The 21,709-nt window shown below is 35.7% G+C and overlaps 1 protein-coding gene across 3 annotated transcripts in view; it reads left to right on the top strand.

Moving 5' to 3' along the window:
- GRIA2 (glutamate ionotropic receptor AMPA type subunit 2) overlaps positions 1 to 21,709 on the top strand; it is a 151,711-nt gene that overhangs the window by 98,706 nt on the left and 31,296 nt on the right. For all 3 annotated transcript variants that reach the window (XM_025438936.3, XM_035699421.2, XM_025438935.3), the window contains 6 exons: positions 11,152 to 11,319; positions 11,573 to 11,677; positions 12,362 to 12,472; positions 13,935 to 14,141; positions 14,643 to 15,013; positions 19,570 to 19,768. In XM_025438936.3, the coding sequence (XP_025294721.1) occupies positions 11,152 to 11,319; positions 11,573 to 11,677; positions 12,362 to 12,472; positions 13,935 to 14,141; positions 14,643 to 15,013; positions 19,570 to 19,768 (1,161 nt within the window). The remainder of the gene's footprint in view (positions 1 to 11,151; positions 11,320 to 11,572; positions 11,678 to 12,361; positions 12,473 to 13,934; positions 14,142 to 14,642; positions 15,014 to 19,569; positions 19,769 to 21,709) is intronic.

Genomic DNA, 21,709 nt, shown 5'->3' on the forward strand with positions numbered 1-21,709 from the left:
AAAAAGAAAAAGAAAAGAGAAAAGAAAAGAAAAGAAAAGAAAAGAAAAGAAAAGGAAAGAAAAGAAAAGGAAAGAAAAGAAAAGACTCTCATCTGTGATAATCTCCAGTCAAATGGAGGAGATTCACATGTCAGTTAGCAAATATAACAGAGAATGATGCACATAAAACATGCCACTCCCTGCAAATGGTTAGGATGGTATGGAGGAAGGGATGTTAAGGAGGGCATTTTGGAAGCGGGGGGGGGGGGGGGTCTTACTAGGGCTTTGCACATGGTTCAGCAGGGAGAAATATGGGGAGGGTGCTGGGAAAAGAGCCTGTACACAGACTCAAAGTGATACAAGGGCATGACAGAGTCAGGAAACTACTTTTTCTTCTTTTTTTTTTTTGTTTTGTTTTTTGTTTTTTTGTTTTTTGTTTTGTTTCATTTGTTTTGTTTCCGCTGTAAAATTTAAAATATATGGATTGGGGGGGGAGATGGACATTTTGTGGGAGTTGCCAAGATAAGGGTCTTCAACTGTCAACAGATGTAAAAGATAAGAATTACAGGACAGGGCTTTCATGTTTTTTTCTGCATCCGTAGGCAGAAGAAAGAAAGAAAAATTACTTGAGGGACAATATAGTATTTTCTGATATAAACAAGTAGCATATTTTTTTTATATATATATGATCGTTTAAGGAAGGAAAGCAAGAATATTTCCTAATGAGATTTCTTTCTATGTTGTCTTTGGGTCATTGACTGTACCTGGTACATTGCCTGGTAATTTAAATCACACTTTATTAAAATCACCACAATAAAAACTTACATTATAGGCATAAAAACCTGTAAAAATGAAATTCATAAAACTCTCTCCATGGTTCGGCTTTGGATATAATATAAATTATTTCAGGGATCCCTGGGTGGCGCAGCGGTTTGGCGCCTGCCTTTGGCCCAGGGCGCGATCCTGGAGACCCGGGATCAAATCCCACGTCGGGCTCCTGGTGCATGGAGCCTGCTTCTCCCTCTGCCTGTGTCTCTGCCTCTCTCTCTGTGTGACAGTCATAAAAAAATAAAAATAAAAAAAACCTTTAAAAAAAATAAATTATTTCAAATTGTGGAAGTACTAAATAAATGAATGATTTAAAGTTTCAGTCTCCAAAAGTTAATGAAGCTTCCATAGTTTCTTAATAAAAATCATTCTTATTCAATAATTACAAGTGAAAGATAAATGTTTCAATATTTCACCTTTTAAAAACCACAAAATATAAATTGCTGATGTTATTTTTTTTTTCATTCTTGTACTCTACAAAAAAATAACTCTATAGTCATGGTACGGAGATTTTTTTTTTAAGATTATTTATTTACTTATTATTTATTTATTTATTTATTTATTTATTTATTTATTTATTTATGAGAGACACAAAGAGAGAAGCAGAGACACAGGCAGAGAGAGAAGCAGGCTCCACGCAGGAAGCCCGATGTGGGACTCGATCCCAGGTCTCCAGGATCACGCCTGGGCCCAAGGCAGGTGCTCAACTGCCAAGTCACCCAGGCATCCCGGTACTGAGATTTTAAATCTGACTCACAGATTGCTAATTTCAGGCAAGGTTCGATCATTCATTCATTTATTTTTCAATCCATTTGTCCATTCAGTACATATTCATCAAGTTTTTACTCTGCATGCTGGCGCTGTTCTAGGTGTCAGAGAAATGACAAAGGTCTAGTCTTCAGGGAATTTATAAGTCTTCAGACTAGAAACCAGCAATCGCCTTGTAGCAAGGATGAAAATTGTCTTATTGACATCTTAGAATTGATGTATTCTAAACTAAACTTCTGATTTCCCCCCTCTCTTCCTTCTTTAGCCCCTGTAAACTACGCCTTCAAAGGTCTTTCTACCTCAGTTGATGCCAACTCCATGTTATCAGGTGTTACTTTGACCAAACACTTCTAAATGGCTTTGACTCCTCCTTTTCCCCAGAGCCCACAGCCAGTCCGTCAGGAAATCCTGTCAGCTCTGCTGTACTGCTTCCCTGTCTCCTGCTACCACCCTAAATCCAACCACCATCGTCTCTCTGCCAGGATTATTGCAATTGTCTCCTAAACTGATTTCCCTGCTTCCATACTTGCCTTCTTTCTTCCATGTCCTGTGGCCTCTTTAAAACATAAACTAGATTATGTCACTGTTCTGCTCCGAGCTCTCCATGGCCCTCTGTTTCATGTGACGTGGGAGCCGAAGTTCTCTCTTTGGCCTTTGAGGCCCTAAATACTCTGTCACCCAGTCGCATGTGACCACCTCTTGACACGCTCCCCCTTGCTTATTTGGCTTCAGCTACATAAACCTCTTTGGTGTTTCTTAAGCACAGAAGAAACCTTTCCACTTTAGGGTCTTCATGCTGGCCATTTCAGCTTCTGGACTATTCTCCCCTTAAATATCTGCGTGACTAAGCCTGTGTCACCCTTTAGATCTTTGTTCAAATGCCATCTTCTCAAGGAAGGCAGTGGCAGACTGTCTATTTAAAATTGCAATCTTGGGCAGCCCAGGTGCCCAGCGGTTTGGCGCCGCCTTCAGTCGGGGTGTGATCCTGGAGTCCCGGGATCGAGCCCCGCGTCGGGCACCCTGTATGGAGGTGCTTCTCCCTCTGCCTGTGTCTCTGCCTCTCTCTCTCTGTCTGTCATGAATAAATAAATAAAATCTTTTAAAAGAATAAAAAATAAAAATAAATAAAATTGCAATCTCAGGGCACCTAGGTGGTTCAGTGGTTGAGCATCTGCCTTTGGCTCAGGTCATGATCCCTAATCCTGGGATTGAATCCCAGGGAAGCCTGATGTGGGACTCGATCCCAGGATCCTTGGGATCACAACCTGAGCCGAAGGCAGATGCTCAACCGCTGAGCCCCTAGGTGCCCCTGAACAGAGGTGTTTTGGGAGATACTTCTTTAGAAATATGTGTGATCCAGATTTTGCGTGCCTTGTAGATTGTCTAAGGAATTTTCTTGTCTTATTCTGAGAGCATTAAGGAACCACCAGACAAGAGCGATTATCCTGGTTTTGATCCAGAAAGATTACTGGCTACCCTCTTCTGCAACATTGTCTGCTGACAATAGACTGCAGGGTGTGCCCCTGATGGCAGATGAGCTTTTAGGAAGATATCACGAACAATCCAGGCAACCAGTCATAGTTGTCTGAACTGTGGTGATGGCACCAGGATGGAGGGCAGTCAATGGATTTGTGACCAATGGCCATTCTCTGAGATTTCTTTATTCATAAAAGAAATAATTATTGCAGAAATCATAACCATTCATTTATTATATAGTAAATAAATTCAGTTGAAAGATATTTGTGGATATAAACAAGACTCCAAAAGGCAGTCTCCATCATGTGTATCTTCCTGACCCCAAACCTCCTACAGTGGTTTACACACAGTACACACATAATAGGTATTTGTTGATATATAAAAATATAAATAAACCCTTTGAAAACACCAAATCACTGAGAAATTTTAAAAAAGTAATTATCATTGCTATGAAATTTGGTTAAAATTTCTGCTCTAACATTTGTTAGGTCCTTTTCTTCAGCCCTGGCAGAAAAAGCGTGTTGTTTTGCTTGATGAAGTGTAGAATGACTTTCATCATCAGACCTGAACCATCGTGGCACCCAGACCTAAAAGTGACAATTAAAGTGACCACTTTACCTTCCTTCAAAAAAAGTGTCAAAAGAGGCAGATAATAAAGATGATTTGCCACTATCTCAAAAATAATTTACAAATGTCTCTATTTTTAGATAGATTTTCAGTGTTTTCGGTGTCTTCAGCAACTTGCAAGATTATCATTATCCATTCTACCCTTCACATCGACAATTTGAACCTTAGTTCAACTTCTGTGTCTGCGATGTTCTGCTGTTCTGCCGATGTTAAGGAATCCAACAATAATACGTGACTGACACCTCGGTGGTGCTTTAAGTAATATTTTCCCACCAGAATCTCATTTCGATCAGGAAACGACTTAAAGCACAAGACCCAAACTTTCTTAATTGCTGTCCTAAGAGAGTTAGTAGTAGGCCTGTCTAAAAATAGCATAATCTTTTTCAGTTCACTAATTAGCGCCACGCATTATATAGTACCCTGGTGGCTTAATAGAATTAATTCTGCTTCTTGAACATTTTAACTGACCATAGGCACTGCTGACACATTGGCATCCCCTAATCCTAATATTAAAGTATTTTGCCACACAACAACCTAGAGCCTTGACGTGTTTAGTTTCTTATGTTCTGTGGCTTAGAATTATGTAAATGGCTGAAATAAGCCCATAAATTAAATTTTTGATACTGGTAAAATTTTTATAAAAAGTAATTGAAAAAATAATACATTGTGTTATTTAAATGGATATTACAGCACCAAAAGTAAAAAGACTTTCCTACTATTTGTGATAATAATGCAGGGGTATCTGGGTTCGTCTCATTTCCACATTTTCTTTAATTGTAAAAGGAATAAGTTTAGATGGTATGTAAGATTTCTCCCAAGTCTCAAATGCCATGATTATGTGAAATGCTAATTTAGGCATTTAAGAAAACATACACTAATAGTTCTAATTTTTGCTGAATCTGTGACATCTTAAATGGTTCCTGTCTCTCAAAAATTGTAGTGACCTACAGGCACTCATCTCTGAACTCCAGATATCGAAGTTAAATCCTAAAATGTCTTGGAACGTATTTGTTTATTTTTCCTGGATTATAAAAGATAAAGAATTTTCACTCTGGTAGAAGAGTCCTAGGAAGTAGGGAGACCGAGTCGGGGAGGAATTTATGCAACCAACAAAATAAAAGATCTGCCTCTAAGAAACTCTCTACCTACGGATGAGTGAATCAAAGCCAGATAATGTTTTGATTTGAGGTTCTTTTTTTCCATCTGGATGAATCTAATTAGTTTTATCTGAAAATGTGAGTGCTTAAGTGAATCCAAAGCTTCAGAACATTAAAGTCTTGGTCCTTAAGCAAGACTTCAAACAGAGTCTGTAGCCAGCCTCAATAATTTAGGTGAAATATGTAATTTTTAATGTATTCCTTTCACATAAAGAGTCTTTCTTCACAGTGGATTAAAAATTATTTTTATTACTCATGAAGAATAATAAAAGATGTTCATTTTGGTTTCTTGCCAATGGAGCTGTTTTTTTTCACCCTTGGAAATGTGATATGGCCTGTGTGCTTACTAACCAAGTTGATTTTTAAAATTTTGTAATTAAGATTTAACATTTTTAGAGCAGTTTAAGTTTCACAGGGACACTGAGCAAAAAGTACCAAGAATTCCCATATCCCTCTGCCCCCACAACTGCACAGCCTCCTCCAATATCCGCCTCACTCACCAGAGTGATTGGTTTGTTCAAACTGATGAACATACATTGACGTAATAATTACCCAAAGTCCGTAGTTTACACTGTGGCGCACTCTTAGTGTATGTTCTGTGGTTTGGGGCAGATGTATAATAACACGCTTCTGTCATTATAATTTCATAGTGAGTATTTTCACTGCTCTAAAAATCCTCCATTCCCTGCGTATTCATCTTTCCTCTCACTCCCAGCAATACTGATCTTTTTTACTGTCTCTGTAGTTTTTTCTTTTCCAGGATGTTATGTAGTTGGAATCATACAGTAAGTAGCATTTTTAGTTTGGCTCTCTTTCACTTAGTAATACACATTCAAGTTTCCTCTATGTCTTTTCGTGGCTTGGTAGCTCACTCATTTTTAGCAGTGGCAATATCCCATTATCTGGATGTACCATTCCCTTGCTGAGGGACATCCTGGTTGCTTCCGTGTTTCAGCAATTAGCAATAAAGCTGCCATGAATATCTGTGCTCTGGTTTTGGAGTGGACATGATTTCTACTCCTTTGGGAAAATACCAAGTAGTAGAATTGCTGGATCATATGGTGAGAGTATGTTTAGTTTTGTGAGAAACTGCCAAATTGTCTCCCAAAGTGGCTGTACCATTTGCATTCTCACTAGCAGTGAGAGTTCCTGTTGCTCCACTGATGTTGAGTTTCTGTGAATATATTGTGACTTTGTGCAGTGAAGTTTCAAAGGGCACATATTCAACAAGCTCTAAGCAGCCACACGGCTTCTCATTTCCTGTAACTGTACTCATTTGATGTGGTGTTTGCCGAAAAGGAGACCCACTGTCCCAGTGTGCCCAGTACTGAGGAGTTTCCTGGGACTGCAGACTTCCTGCTTAAAATGGGAATAGTACCTGGCAAACCAGAATGGTTGATTACCATCATTGCCCCAGAAACACAGAAACACAGGGGTCTGGATTCAAACTCCACCTTAATTTTTTGTGACCCTGGGCAAAATGTAACTTGTTAACTTGTAATCTTCATCTATAAAACTGGAACAAAAATATTCGTTGCATAGAATTTTTTTAAAAAGACTTATGAGGAAACCACCAGCTCAAGTTTGGCATGTAGAGAACTAGGTCAACATAAATTCTTTTTTCTTCACCAGCTTTTCCAATTCTACTATGACATAGAAGAGGCATTGCTTTTCTTATTTCATTGGTAAGGTTCCTTGCTCACAGCAATTGAGCAGTAAATGATAAAATCAGGGCTTGGGCCCTGTCTTCTGATGATATGTTCAATGCTTTCTAAAGTGGATACAATTCAATTTCAAGTATCAAGGAAAATTTGGAAAGTGGCCATTCCTAGTAAGTTTTTAGCACTTTTATAATATCTAAAGTCTGGTCCTTTTTCTTTGGATGTTTTCTACTTTAGCACAGTGCAGATAACATGTTTAGGAATAGGTGCTGTCATAATAATGACCCATAAAATGTTACATTATAGCCTATTTATCCTTTTTATATATTCATTAAATTCTAAGCATACATAGAACTTCTTTTCATTCCTTTTTTTTTTTTTTTTTTTTGGCCCTCAGAATACTGTTTCCTGGTTCCAGTAATTACAGGAACGTATTATTGAATAATGTCTGATGACTGTTGGGCATAACAAACATGTTTAAAATGCATATTTCATTTTGTTTTAGAAAAATGTCTCAATAAATATACATTTCAAATAGGATAAAAAATGCTTTTGGAAAATGGACCATAAAAATGTTTTCCCAGATTTCTTCTTAAAGTGTGGACATGATGCGATTGTGATACAGCACTGCAAAACATAATGGCCCCCCCACTGAATTATAAATTTCCAGCTCAGCTGAGGGATTTCACAGAACATAAACATCGGGGCAGAGATGATGCATTTGTTTTCAAAGAAGGAGATAGTTACATTGCCATCATGTTCCCTTCAAATTAATTTACATCTAGTTTAGTGAATGGAAAAATAAAACTGAAACATCCAACTCTCCAATCAAAAATATGAATATATTTGTTTAGAAAACTAAACGAGCCACATGTGTAGAACATAAACAAAGAAGAACTCTGGATACAGTGTCTGCTTATTTTCTCTCAGTCCAGAATTGTGTTTCTATGATTGTGACTTTTAATTTAAAACAATAATAGGCTGGAGACTTGATTAAATTTGAACATTTGAACATTTGAAAAAGGTTGAAAGGATTTTTCTTCTTAGTGTGTTCATGCTCCGCATAATTGTAACATGCTGCATGGACCTCAGTGCTTTTTAGTTCATTCAACCTAATCTTATTTTTTAATGTAGTTCGCCAACATTTATAGACCTCTAAAACATTTAGCAGATGGCTTTATAGATTTCTCATAGTAATGTAGTAATGTGAGCGGCTGACTCAATGAAGATTTTGGCTTTTAACTATTACCATGACTTTTTTAATGTGCATTGCAGTACTTCTTTTTTTAATATCCAATTTATTCAATTTAGGCTCTGTTTCCTATTCAATGACCTAGACTTTATTTTAAAAATTAGGTTGGCAATGAAGTAATTACTAAATAAGAAAGCAAATCAATCAAATTTTTTTTTCTCTTAGGAGAATAGAAACAAACATCCATGTATGACAGATAAATCCTGATGTCTTATCTTATTTCTCCAGATCTTTTCTTAAGTAGATAGGATTTAAATAATGTCTTGATTACCATAATATAGTTTTTCTTAAAAAACAGTACAGGAGTATTCTAGAATACTTGGAAAAAATATAATCATGTATGCTTCCTCCCTATTTTTAGAACCATTTTTTTCTATTTTTCTTTCTCCTATCTGTTCAAAGGATATTACTATTTTTTTTTACCACTGATTAATCAATAAAGAGGGTGTTTTTTAATTTAGTTGTAATAATGTTTTTCACTAATTTTATAATTGACTATTCATATTGTTATATAACCTTTATTAGTATCACTTTTTAATGGCATTATACTTTCTTAAAGCAGAAAGTATAGATTTTAAACATTCCTCTCACTTTCAGAAATGTGAGTTGTTTTGAAACATGGATGGATTTGTCACATACTATATTTTGCTAATTTCTCTCATGTACAGTTTGGAGAAAAAGGTTACAGATTTTTTGGAAAAAATGGTGATGGGTTTTATTTAAATGTGTCTCATTGAGATATCTGTGAGAGACTCAAATGAAACCATCTGGGGTATAATCTGAATATGTAGTGGACTCACATACAGGCCTGCAAATCCATTGCTTAAGTGGTATCACATGAGACAGTAAGAAAACCTAGAGGTAAATATGAATATTTTATTACAGTTTACAGCACTCAGTGCACACGACCTCAAAATCATTTTCTCTCTTTCTTATTCCTACCAGTCTTCCCATCAAATTTGACTCATTCATATGGTCAAATGAAAGTGATTCAACTAAACTAATATAAGCAAAGATTAAATGATGATAAGCTCACACTGCTGTTTTAGTATTAGAAAAATGGAGGCTTACAAAATTTCTGGATGCGTGGAGGGGATGATTCATACTACATAAACTATCTTTCATTTGCCTTACTGTAAGATCTCTCTATTAAAAGGATAAATCTGACATCTATCTACCATCAGACTGATTTGTAACATTATGATAGGCATATTGCAATGATCTGTTCATACATCTTTTCATTAGACTGGAAGAGAATGTGAATTGTGTTGTAAAGATAGGGTCCATATCAAGGTGTCTGGCTTCCCTGCCTGCATTCTTTCCTTCCTTCCTAAGTCTTTTCGATGTGTCTGGCCCTGCCCTGAGCTCTGAGAATTCAGGGGCGACAGATGAGTTTTCTACTTTCCTAGGGTAAATATTCCAGTGGGGAAGAGAGATGAAATAGAGAAATAAAGAATGAGTGAACAAGATATTCAGATACTGGTAGAGACTATGAAGAAAATAAATAAGGTCATGTGAAGGGGAGTGACTGGGACCATGCTGGGCAGGAAGGAAATCATTGCGGAAGTAACGTTTGAGCACATACATGTAATTTAAAGCCACGAACTGAGTGAGACCACTTAGAGCAAGGAAAGTTGATGTGGAATGACAAGCTTAGTAAATTCTTAAATTTTCTAATGAAGGAAACAGGAAAAAAAAAGAAGTGAGTATTGGAAGGATATGTAAACCTAAGAAGCAGTTATTGTATCTGTCATCTATCTATCTATCTATCTATCTATCTATCTATCTATCTATCTATCTATCTATCAATCTGCCATCATCATCTATCTCTATTTGTGTCAGGAGATATCACAACATTTGAAGTGCTAAAGATGACCCAGTAGAGAGAGAAAAAAAGCTGATGCAGGATATTCAGAGCATAATTGTAGATGAAATGTCCTTAGAAAGATTCAAAGGACTGCATTGGTGCACTGTTGGAGTGTCTGTCCCCATGTAGCAGCTTGGCCACCTCATGTGTCATCAACTCAGGAAGGAAACAGAGATAATGTGATCTTGGCAGCTTCATGGTTGAAAGATAAAGGATGTCTGTCTGGAGGCTTCTATTTTTTTGGTAACACGTAGGCAAGATATTCAGCAGGAACTCAGAGAAAGAGGAATGTGCAGAGCTGTAGGTATTTGAGGACAGAAGAAAAGAGAAGGTATAAAATAGTCATTTTTGAGAGTGGAAGAACTAAGTTACTAAAGAAAGGAGAGGATGATTTGGAAAAACTAAGCACCCATTTTGGATTTTTGGTTAAGAATTTTAGGGTGTCATAAAATCAGTATGATATTGCATTTTTTTGTGCAGTGTCACTGAACTTTTGTTGCCCAGAGATTGAAAAATGCTCAAGAACAGAAATTTCCTCAGTATTCGTTAGAGTTTTTATGTAAAACTTTTTTTGTAAAAATGTGATTTATCATTAACAGTAGCAGCATGATACATTTGGTACATGGTGGTATACATACATGCATGTAATAATGCCTATTCAGGCATTATTATGACAATGCTTCATACTCTTAGACAATCTTTTATTCTGTTTGGCCCCCAGCTCCTGTAATAATCCTACTGCTGTCCCACTGGGATTTGAATACCATAGATTTGGTACCAATGTTATTTTATCACATACTGTTCAAGTATGAAGGTAGTATAGAAATTATGAAATTTGGACACCTGGGTGGCTCAGTGGTTGAGCCTTTGGCTCAAGGCATGATCCTGGAAGTCCCAGGATCAAGTCCCACGTCAGGGTCCCCACATGGAGCCTGCTTCCCCTTCTTCCTGTATCTCTGCCTCTCCCTGTGTCTCTCATGAATAAATAAAATCTTTAAAAAAAGAAATTATGAAATTTGATGTTCTTCTTCTTGATTACCATAACCACCTAGGGAATCTTTAAAAACAAACATTTCAAAGACTATTGCAGATCTATGTGAGCATCACTGAAGTAAAATTAGAGACTTCAACTAATCCATATTCTTTCCCTATTGCCAAATGAATACCTCGTTAGTAGAGGAATGTTTATTTGTAAATTTGATAATTTCTTAGATCCCCAGATCAGGCCATAGTGATGCTCTACCGAGAAATTGGTTCGAAAAGAAAATATACAGTTATTAGAAAGGTCTCACCCAAAATAGCTAAGATACAAACGTAATAGGACATACTTATTGTCAAGAGGATGCTCCACAGTCCAATATTCTGCACCCCTCCTCCCCCAGATTCTTCGACTTCTAGATGCAGGAATTGTGTCTGAATTCTTGGACTTCATGTGATATGGTGTTGTATGGTGGCCAGCTGCAGGCCAGATGGCCAGTGTGCGGTCAGTCTCTGGATTTTTTCCTATTCTTATGAAATGTGTGTGATGCTTTTCAGTATACTTCTGCTCTGACCTATGACGCTGTTCAAGTGATGACTGAAGCTTTCCGCAACCTACGGAAGCAGAGAATTGAGATCTCCCGGAGGGGGAATGCAGGAGATTGCCTCGCAAACCCAGCAGTCCCCTGGGGACAAGGCGTAGAAATAGAAAGGGCCCTCAAACAGGTTAGTCACTCCAAATGTTTGTGAATTTACTTCACAGTGGACACTATTTTTTTCCCCTCTAAGTTCATCTCCTAGCTATGTTTAATGTAAAGTGAATATTATTTCCTAATTGCACAGAGGTAGGTTGGAGCATGAAAAGAAATCTTATACATGTAGTTTTCTTAACTTGAGCTCAGTGAGAGTAATCTGTACAGTTTGTGTCTTTAGTTCGAGTAAATTGATAACTGTGCTACTTTCCCAATTTCCTTGTCAGGTTCAGGTTGAAGGTCTCTCAGGAAATATAAAATTTGACCAGAACGGGAAAAGGATAAACTATACAATTAACATCATGGAACTCAAAACTAATGGGCCCCGGAAGGTAAATCATTAGTGATCTAAAGGCAGTTTTCTCTGTGCGAGGAGGTGAGTTAGCTAACCCATCACCTCTTCTTCCAGAGAGTCCTGGAAATGTATGTTCACATAGGTCGAGCTTAACTACTTCAAGAAACAGATGTATTTTTAATTATTTTTTCTAAATCTAACCCATTCATTTCTGGTAAGTAATACAGAAATGTAATCTTTAAACAACTGTGTATAGAACTGTTTTTTGTTCTGTTTTGTTTTTTGATTGAGGTATAAGAAGTTTAATGATAAGAAAAGGAACCATCACTGACAGTTTATGGTTCAGAAGACAAAACATAGCTGGTGCACATAGGCATTAATATTTTAATTCGACACGTTTCTTTTACCTGTTATGGATAAAATTCCATTGCTTGGATTTCATTTCTATTTCTGTATGCTCACTACCAAACAAATTTCCCTGGGAAAATATGAGAAGTGAACATGAAGAGACAAGCCGTTTTTTAAGAATTGCTACTGTTTCATAGTTTTTATAATCCCTCTTTCTGGTAGAGTCACAAAAATAGAAGATACATCTTTGTTAAGAAGAAACTTAGTTAATGTAGATATAATTTTTGACTCATACATGAGTTTGAAGTTATTCAGTGCTTGGCTAGTAGAAAGATCATTTTTCCATGTGCCTATCTTCTGTAACCTTTTTCAGATCGGATACTGGAGTGAAGTGGACAAAATGGTTGTTACCCTTACTGAGCTCCCTTCTGGAAACGATACTTCCGGGCTTGAGAATAAGACTGTTGTTGTCACTACAATTTTGGTAATAAGCTATGGATGCCTATGCTTTACTGCAGTTTTTCTTACAAAAAATATCTGCCATCTGGCATTGCTTTTTGTATTTTAGGATCATAACTAATGTAGTGCTGCTTTTGCACTGTTTAATCATGTATAGCATATTTACTCCATCAAAAGGACTACACAGGCATTAGCTAAAGCATCCAAAATATTTCCTATCCTCTTCAATACTGAAATTTAGCTTGACAGATAATTCATGCACTGGTGCGTCCGCAAGTGTGAACAACTGGGGAAAAGTCTGGAAGAGCGTTCCTTGTATTTCCTCACTTGCTTTACCTTTCACTTCCCATGCAGTTCTGGTATCTTTACATGTATTAATAATGTTGGCAACATCTCTTTCTTTGTAAGATGAACTCCTTAAAGATAAGGATCATTTTCCTTCTTTTTAACCCCAAATCTCAACACAGTTGTTGGCACATAGCCAGCTCTGAATGCATGAGACAAAATTGAACTGAATCTTGACCATGTAGGCTCTGGAGAGATGGAAGGTAGGTGTAGATCATTGTGGCAAGTTGTTGGTACAGTGAGATGGAGGAAATGGGGTTCACTAATAGTGCATGATTTTGTGACAAAATAATTATATTTTATTTTACTATGTAGTGAGAAGAAAATTAGAGATAGTTAATAGGGATTTGGATAAAAACATTGGTTGGCATTTGGAAATATCTTAATAGGCGTAATCTAGACATGTGAGGGCTTTTGCCTCAATCATGCCATTGAGAGGGACTATCTCACTGAACTCTCAAGTATGCTTGATACCACTTTCCGATAGAGAATATTGGGCTATGCTGAAGCATTTTCATACTTCTTTTTTCTTATATTTACAGGGGGAAGCTACTCTCCAACCTTGTATTATTATTCTAGGATATTGTATCTCATAGATGAAGTGAGACATGAAATCTGAGAGGGTAGCATCAATACATCACCATGGCAATGATTCTTGTAGTCTGTCCATTACTGCCTATGAACCTGATTTCCACATGAACCTTATCCTTGAAGCAGCAATCCACAGGGTTTTGGGTGAATGCTGGTTCTTGAGGTCAGCATAGTCCTAACCTAGATTAAGAGTGTAGTGGATCCAGAGTTCAATAAAACAGATGTTAAGCAGCGTTAATCCATCCTAAGCTCTAGGAGTCAACAAACATGACAAAGGGACATGCCAACAGTTTATGCTTTTGAGTTTCTTGCTTACTTTGGCATGGCTAGGTACACACCATATTAATAAAATACAATGCTAGACATTTGAGAACCTTTTTTTTTTCAAAAGCATTATGCTTAATTTTTTTCTACTGATATTTTCCATCATTCTTGTTCTATGATTTCTCTGGCTAAGAGATAATAATTCAATCAGAAGACTTGATTCAGTGAGAGTAGTTACCACAGCTATTTCTTTTTTTAATCAATGAAAGCACTGTCTTTCCATATAGGAATCTCCATATGTTATGATGAAGAAAAACCATGAAATGCTTGAAGGCAATGAGCGTTATGAGGGCTACTGTGTTGACTTGGCTGCAGAAATCGCCAAACATTGTGGGTTCAAGTACAAGTTGACAATTGTTGGGGATGGCAAGTATGGGGCCAGGGATGCTGACACGAAAATTTGGAATGGGATGGTTGGAGAACTTGTATATGGGGTAAGTATAGCTCTTCTCCCAGATAAAGTCATGCAGTTTGAGCTCTTGTTGACAGAATGCCTCCCTTCCCCATAAAGTACCTATATCTGAGATTGTTGGTTTCCCACAATCCCGAAGAGTACTATCATATTTCCTTGTGAACATCTGAAAATTAAGGATAAAGTCAGAAGCAAACAGACATACTAAATGAGACAGGCATTCTATCTGTCTTGAAGCATATGAACCATATGCATTGTTCAAAGGCTACAAGGGCATAGATGCAGTGTAGAGATGTAATTATCATCATCAAGTCAAATGGGTGGACTGTGTATTTATAAAAAGGAAGAATATTTGGGGAACAAATTGCTTTTTTGCTTATTCTTTACTGGGACTCCAGCAGGGAAATAATTATTGACTTTCTCCTAATTTCCTTTCCTTCCCTTTTGTAACCATGTAGTGTAACCATGATTCCTTTCTGACCATGACTCTGGGTACTATTACTTTCATTTGTTTCCCTTACAGAAAGCAGACATTGCAATTGCTCCATTAACTATTACCCTTGTGAGAGAAGAGGTGATTGACTTCTCAAAGCCCTTTATGAGCCTCGGGATATCTATCATGATCAAGAAGCCTCAGAAGTCCAAACCAGGAGTGTTTTCATTTCTTGATCCTTTAGCCTATGAGATCTGGATGTGCATTGTTTTTGCCTACATTGGGGTCAGTGTAGTTTTATTCCTGGTCAGCAGATTTAGCCCCTACGAGTGGCACACTGAGGAGTTTGAAGATGGAAGAGAAACACAAAGTAGTGAATCAACTAATGAATTTGGGATTTTTAATAGTCTCTGGTTTTCCTTGGGTGCCTTTATGCAGCAAGGATGCGATATTTCGCCAAGGTTGGTTACTCACCTGCTTCAACTTTGTGCATTTTAGGTCTCAAGCAGATATTCATGGTGTTTATGAATTCACTATAAAGAACTAAACAGCTGCTGACTACCTGTCCAAGCAGTTTAAGACTCAAGGACAGACCCTTACCGTTGGCATAAGTCTGTGAAATACTTGAGCAATGTTCTAAGAATGTTGATCATGTATTTTCTGGTGAAATTATACACACCATGGAGAGGCTATAAAATGCATAAGGTTCCTATCATTCCATGCCTTCTTGGAGGGGTACCGTGTTTTTGCTGCATATTCTCATTTTACAGTCATCTGTGTGTTGATACACAGACCTGTATATGGGAAAATGGGCAACATTACTTATTAACTACAAAAGCAACAACTTGTTTACAGAACTTCATTGGCACACATCCCATCTCTTTTATTTTCCCATTATTAGCTCATGTGAATGATATCAGAAAGATATTGTAAAATTTGCTTTTTTTTAAAGATTAGGTTGCTGAATTAAAGGGAACATATGATAATGTGTCTTCCAAGTATTTAGAAATACATAGTTGAGTAATAATGATGACTGATTCATTGCAGCTTGTGCCAAATTGAATAGCAATACACACACATAATGGAATAAATTTCTGCACCTCTAGTCTCATAATGATATGTTAGTTTCTGCACTAGGATGCCTAAATATAATGAATATCTCACAAAATATATTTTGCCTTTGTTCATGTTACATACATGAATAAGAAGGATAGCCGTATCTGGCTCTTCAGAAGAATAAATCATGCTTTTTCTAGTGTGATCTTTTCAAATTTATTATTTTTTTTATCTTTTCAAATTTAAAGCCTAAATTATGGTCTACATTTGATCTAAGTTTGATTACTTTCCTTTGATTCTATGGGATATCTTAATAACTAGTAAAGGGGAAGGCTTTTCTAATCCTATTTCATTATATTGTTAGTTTTTGAGCACTTTGGAGATAACTGATTAATATCAAAAAACTATACGAGAAACTCAAAAATTTGTCTTTTATAGTGTTGTATACTCCACCCAGTGAGATAAATTAAATGTATCGTGTATGCAGAAATGATTAATGGCTTACTTTTCTGTTGATAGGACACATTGTTATGAATTATTTGGACCTAAACAATCTTAACTCCCTGTGACTTCTTTATGGAACTGCACTGAATCAGAAATATGCCAATGGTATTTGCATGGCATATATGTATAATAATTTTAATATAGAGTACAGAGCATTACAGAAATACATAGTAATGTTATATATAACAATATTATATATATAATTATGATGAGCTCTGACAAAATATATGACATTCATAGGTTTATCTCTGTATTTAGTTTATCTGATTTAAGTTAACATAAAGAGAAGTTTCTAATAATGAGGGAGAAAATACTAACTAAATGGGGATCTCAGAGAATATTTGGGTCCATAAATAATAATAAAATTATTCATCCTGGATACAATGGCTACTGAGGTGTAACGTTACTTTAATCCTGAGATATAAGGCAATTATCCTAGGGTAACATTAACTATGCTCTGCCTTTTGAGTAAGTGAGGAGAAGTATATGAGAATCATTATAAAGTAAGATCTATTGATCTGGGTTCCTGTAGATGGATCCTTAGGTTTGTTTGCCTTACTCCTCCTGCATCGTGGCTCTGAGTTAGTCGTTTTGGTGTCCAGTGCTTGTCAAGGAACAGAAAACATATTAATAGGGCCTGAAGCAGAGGGCACATCTAACAATCTGTGTTACCCCAAGGTCCACCATGACATAACTTTCAACAAGCCCGTTTAGTAAAATATGGCCTTTTTTTTCTGTGCATTTGATTTCATTCATGAGTCATGACTTACTACAATTTTGCATATAATAATTTTTATAATTTTTATTTCCTGGTAAGATAAATAGATTTCAGGTAGTATATTTTTCCTTGTTATAAACTGATTTATTTTATGCCACAGAATATATATGAGCAAAGTTCGCTTTGCTAAAAAATTTTCAGTGTACATATCTTTCATTCTGTATTGTGTGTTTAAATATTGAACACACTGCATAATATTGGCAGATTTCATAATTTTCTTTAAACAAACCAAACTATCTTTTTTTACAATGCAATACTGGTTACTCCAGGTTAGAAAAGAAGAATAGAGAAACCTAGTATCTAATAATGGTGATGATGATGATGATAATGATGATTCATGAAATACACAGATCACTTTGAGATGCTCTTTAAATATTTTGAAAGATATTTATCACCTCTTTTCAAGTAGAATATGGTATGGAACTATATTATTAATATTAATGGAACATTTAAATTTTAATCTGGAACGATTTATTGAACTGAATCAGTCATTTTTCTGAAATTAAGTTTCAAGTGTTTTAACTATAGTTGTCTGAAGCCTAGAACCACAGAAACTGTGAGAGCAAAAATGCTATAAAGTTGACTTTTGTTTTCCTGCTTGCCTCTGTTTTTTCCCCTAATATCTCAAAAGGATTCCAATGCATAAAAATGTCATTATTAAAACAATTATTTAATAGAGATTTAAAAGAAACGGTAGAATAAAAATAAAGAAATGATAGCATGTGTGTTTATTTGCTCCATGAGTGCAGGTTCAGGGAGGTGAAGGTTTGTTTTTAATTAGAGAAACCATTTTTGTCTCTCACTGTGAGACATAAATTGAATTTTCCCCCTGCATAAAATTTCTCAGGAACTCTTTATGAAACATTAATTGATCCTTTGAAAACACTTATGAATGAATAATAAATTGCTCAAGAATTTTCTGTTTTGAATGATGTATAAGTACAGCTAATTTTTTGAGTTTCTTGTGAAACTTTAAATAAATTGGCATATTTAAGCTCATTAAATCTGACATAAGCCATGGAATAGAAAACAGCTTATGTCTTTAACTTGTGTTTAATTTACAAGTGGGATAGAATTATTATAAAAATGATTCTGAAATACACTGCCAATTACCATGCAGTGTATAATGTCAAAGCAATTACCAAGAAGTCGGTTTTGTTTTATGGGATTTCAGCTGCCCTCTTAAATATGGGATACATGTCCTATAATTATACCTTCCATTGTTATGGAATAAATAGTGAACATTTTGAGAGTGGCTGTGTCTACACAAGAGGTTTCTTCAATTTAAAATGTATTTAATATCCTTTTTGGGATATAAGAGAGTAGTTCATTTTTTCCATCCAGTCATATTTATTTAATTCTTTGCATCTCTCAGAGACTATGAATAAGACTCTTAATTATATTCTTTTTCATTGCTTGCTGTCTCTCTTTCACTTTTAGCAATAGATGTACTTATCAAAAAAATCTTTACTTTTAAATTAGCTTCCCACTTTTTCTTAGCCTCTAGAAGAGTTTGTTCTACAAATATTACCCAATCATTTGATACAGTATCTATTTCATCAAAAAGTGTTATTTCTTACTGTAAAATGTCAAGAGGTCTGTTTTAGGCCATAAATTACCAAACATTTGTAATTTAAATTTTTAGAAATGTTACCTCTTCACTGTAGCAAGTTTAATTGTTAGGCATAAAAGTTATTAACCCAAAATGTTATTAGATTGTTAATATTACTTAAATTCCTTAATATGTAGAATCCCACCAAATCTTTCAAAATAATAGACTATGTATCTATTTCCATATCTACAGATCTACCTAAGTTTCAAAGTACATTATTTGGAATCTATTAAGCTTTTAAAAAGTATTTTACATATGAATTTATGGTCAAAGAAATATTGCTATTTTATTATGTTGCAAATTAGGAATTTGTATCTTGGCAGACTTTTAAATGTCTAATTTTGTTTTCCTTGAGTTTTCTTTGTTTCTTAAGCAGGAGGCACAGAGGAACAGGGTGGTAGCAGTCCATGCCATGAAGCCTCAGATTTTTGTTCATTAACAAATATGTTTTGTGTCACCCCTTTGTTTATTGTGTCATTTTTTTCCCATTTTTCTATCCTGCACTGTATCTAAAACCTATGTTTTTGCACACACAAAAACTCAATGAAATTTGGGACATTTTTGAGGGTTTTGGAACTTTATTGGCTAAATTAAAGGGAGGGTTTCTTCTGTTTAGAGCTACATCTATGGTGCATGTTCTTTTATTTTTAATACTTGATTTTGTTTGTCAGCATTATTGTGAGTTTTATGAGTGATCTTAAATCCTCTTGTTCATATTTACTTATGTCAAGAATGAATAGTAGGATGGGCATTGGCAGGATTATTTGCACATTTCTTGAAATTGCTTCATTATGAAATTTCATACTATAGACGATTTGGGTATTATAACTATGAAGGAATCTGAGGAATCCAAAGTTTTGGCCTCTAGGTAGCTTATTAAATTTAGCTAATCTGTACTCCTTACCCAAAATGCTTAATAATTTCTAGTTCTATTAACTAGCAGATATATTGAAAAGTATAAAGTTAAATATGCCCATATAAGTCAATATTTGCATAATACTGCTAACTTGGTTTTTTTATTAGGTCATTCATTTCACTTTACAAATCCATTTCATACTTGTTATTAGATCCCTCTCTGGGCGCATTGTTGGAGGTGTGTGGTGGTTCTTTACCCTGATCATAATCTCCTCCTACACGGCTAACTTAGCTGCCTTCCTGACTGTAGAGAGGATGGTGTCTCCCATCGAAAGTGCTGAGGATCTTTCTAAGCAAACAGAAATTGCTTATGGAACATTAGACTCTGGATCCACTAAAGAGTTTTTCAGGGTAAGAGATTCTGCTTTGTTAACTTTTGATTTTGATCTTAAAATGTAACCATTTTAAATTTTGTCCTCCCTCACTCCCTCCTGTACTGTACACAAAGGTACCATGTAGTGACCCCCATCTGTCTCTAACTCTATTTCTGTTCTTGACCTTGTCTCTATACCCCTCCTTTCTCCATCCCTATCCTCAGCTCCATCTCTATTTTCTCTTGCCTAACTCCTTAGGAGGAAAACACAACATTACAATAGAATTATAGCTTCATAAAGATTGTTTCAAAAATAATTAAATTTAACTATACTTTGCTTCAATTTTGTTTCAAAAGTGTGTTTTCTTTAAATTTTAAATAAGCATGACTGTCATATATTTTACATAGTTTACAGTTGAAGACTCACTTTAAAATCCGTTATGTTAATTCTGTGTCAGGAGACAGATTAAATAAATGTGTGAAAATTCTGAATTTTTTAAAAACTCTCCAAGGAAAGGCTAACAAAGTTCTTCAACTTCCTAACTTTTAAAATGGCGGAATTATAATGTGTCTATTTTTTTTTAATTTTTAAAATTTATTTATGATAGTCACACACACAGAGAGAGAGAGGCAGAGACACAGGCAGAGGGAGAAGCAGGCTCCATGCACCGGGAGCCCGATGTGGGATTCGATCCCTGGTCTCCAGGATCGCGCCCTGGGCCAAAGGCAGGCGCTAAACCGCTGCGCCACCCAGGGATCCCCTATAATGTGTCTATTAAGCATATTTTACTTTTCAAAAAAAAATTGTGGCCTTACAGTATTTATTTATAGGACAAGCCCAAAAACCTGATGTCCGTATAATTTTCTTTCACTATACTATTTTCTCTATATAAGAACTCATTCTATTAAAATTTTTAAATACAGCTGATAAACTTAGATCTCAAGCCAATATATATATAAAACATACAGTGATCCCTGATAATACAACAAAATCTTTGAATGCATCTGAATTTGCTTGAGTGAGATCTAGGATCTAGTGAGAATTAGGATTAGGACTTCAACTTCGAGTTGAAGTAGTAGAGTATACTTTGAGGACTGTTTCATCCATGTTGCCTCTGGTGGCAATTTCCAGATACTTCAGCTGAGCTGAAATATGGTAGGAGAACAAGTGTGAGGGAGCAGACCATAGCTGATAACATAATAATCTGAGTATGTATAGGGAGGGCAGGACCTTGATCCTTTCTTTAAGCACAGCAATTTAAGCACAGAAGTGTGATCAATCAATAGGCAGCTACTTTGATTTTAATGCAGTTTTCTGTATGAATGTTATAATACAGATTTGCTACTAATGAAAACTTGTTTTAATTTATGAACATACATGTAATATGCATATAAATACTCTTAAAGGAGCAAATGTTCTAACTTGATCATACAATGGACCTATTAAATTAGAATAGTGCATGATTCTCTATTAGAAGTGTATTTTGAAACAGTTTTTATTATTTGTATACTAGTAGGACTTGGATTTATTGTATTTGTATATTTTATTCATATTCTTCCTTTGCAGTAAATGAAATAGGTGAATGAAGAAAGGCACCTGCTATATATCACGGTTTACTTATTAGTGCTACTTAATGTTAGTTAAAATAATCTTATTTGTTTCTAGACACTGTCCTACAGATTAGTGTATATATGTTGAGAGTTACTGTCATTAGCTTGTTTGCACAACAGCAGTACTAAGTACTCTTATCAACTGTACATTGACATTTCCAGAGCTTTGCAGTATACCATAACTCAGTCAGTCATAGAAACATATATGTAATAATCAAGATGCTAAGATTTCATGGTCGGTACACTCACGTTCCCTAGTAGACACGAGGAGAAGGCTAGGTGACTCTGGGAAAAGAATGCTGTAATTCTTGTGTTTCAGTGCACTAATTCCATGGAGACCATGTTCCAATATGCAGTATATTTGTGAC

Source organism: Canis lupus, chromosome 15 (assembly GCF_003254725.2).
Source record: "Canis lupus dingo isolate Sandy chromosome 15, ASM325472v2, whole genome shotgun sequence".
Taxonomy (NCBI): domain Eukaryota; kingdom Metazoa; phylum Chordata; class Mammalia; order Carnivora; family Canidae; genus Canis; species Canis lupus.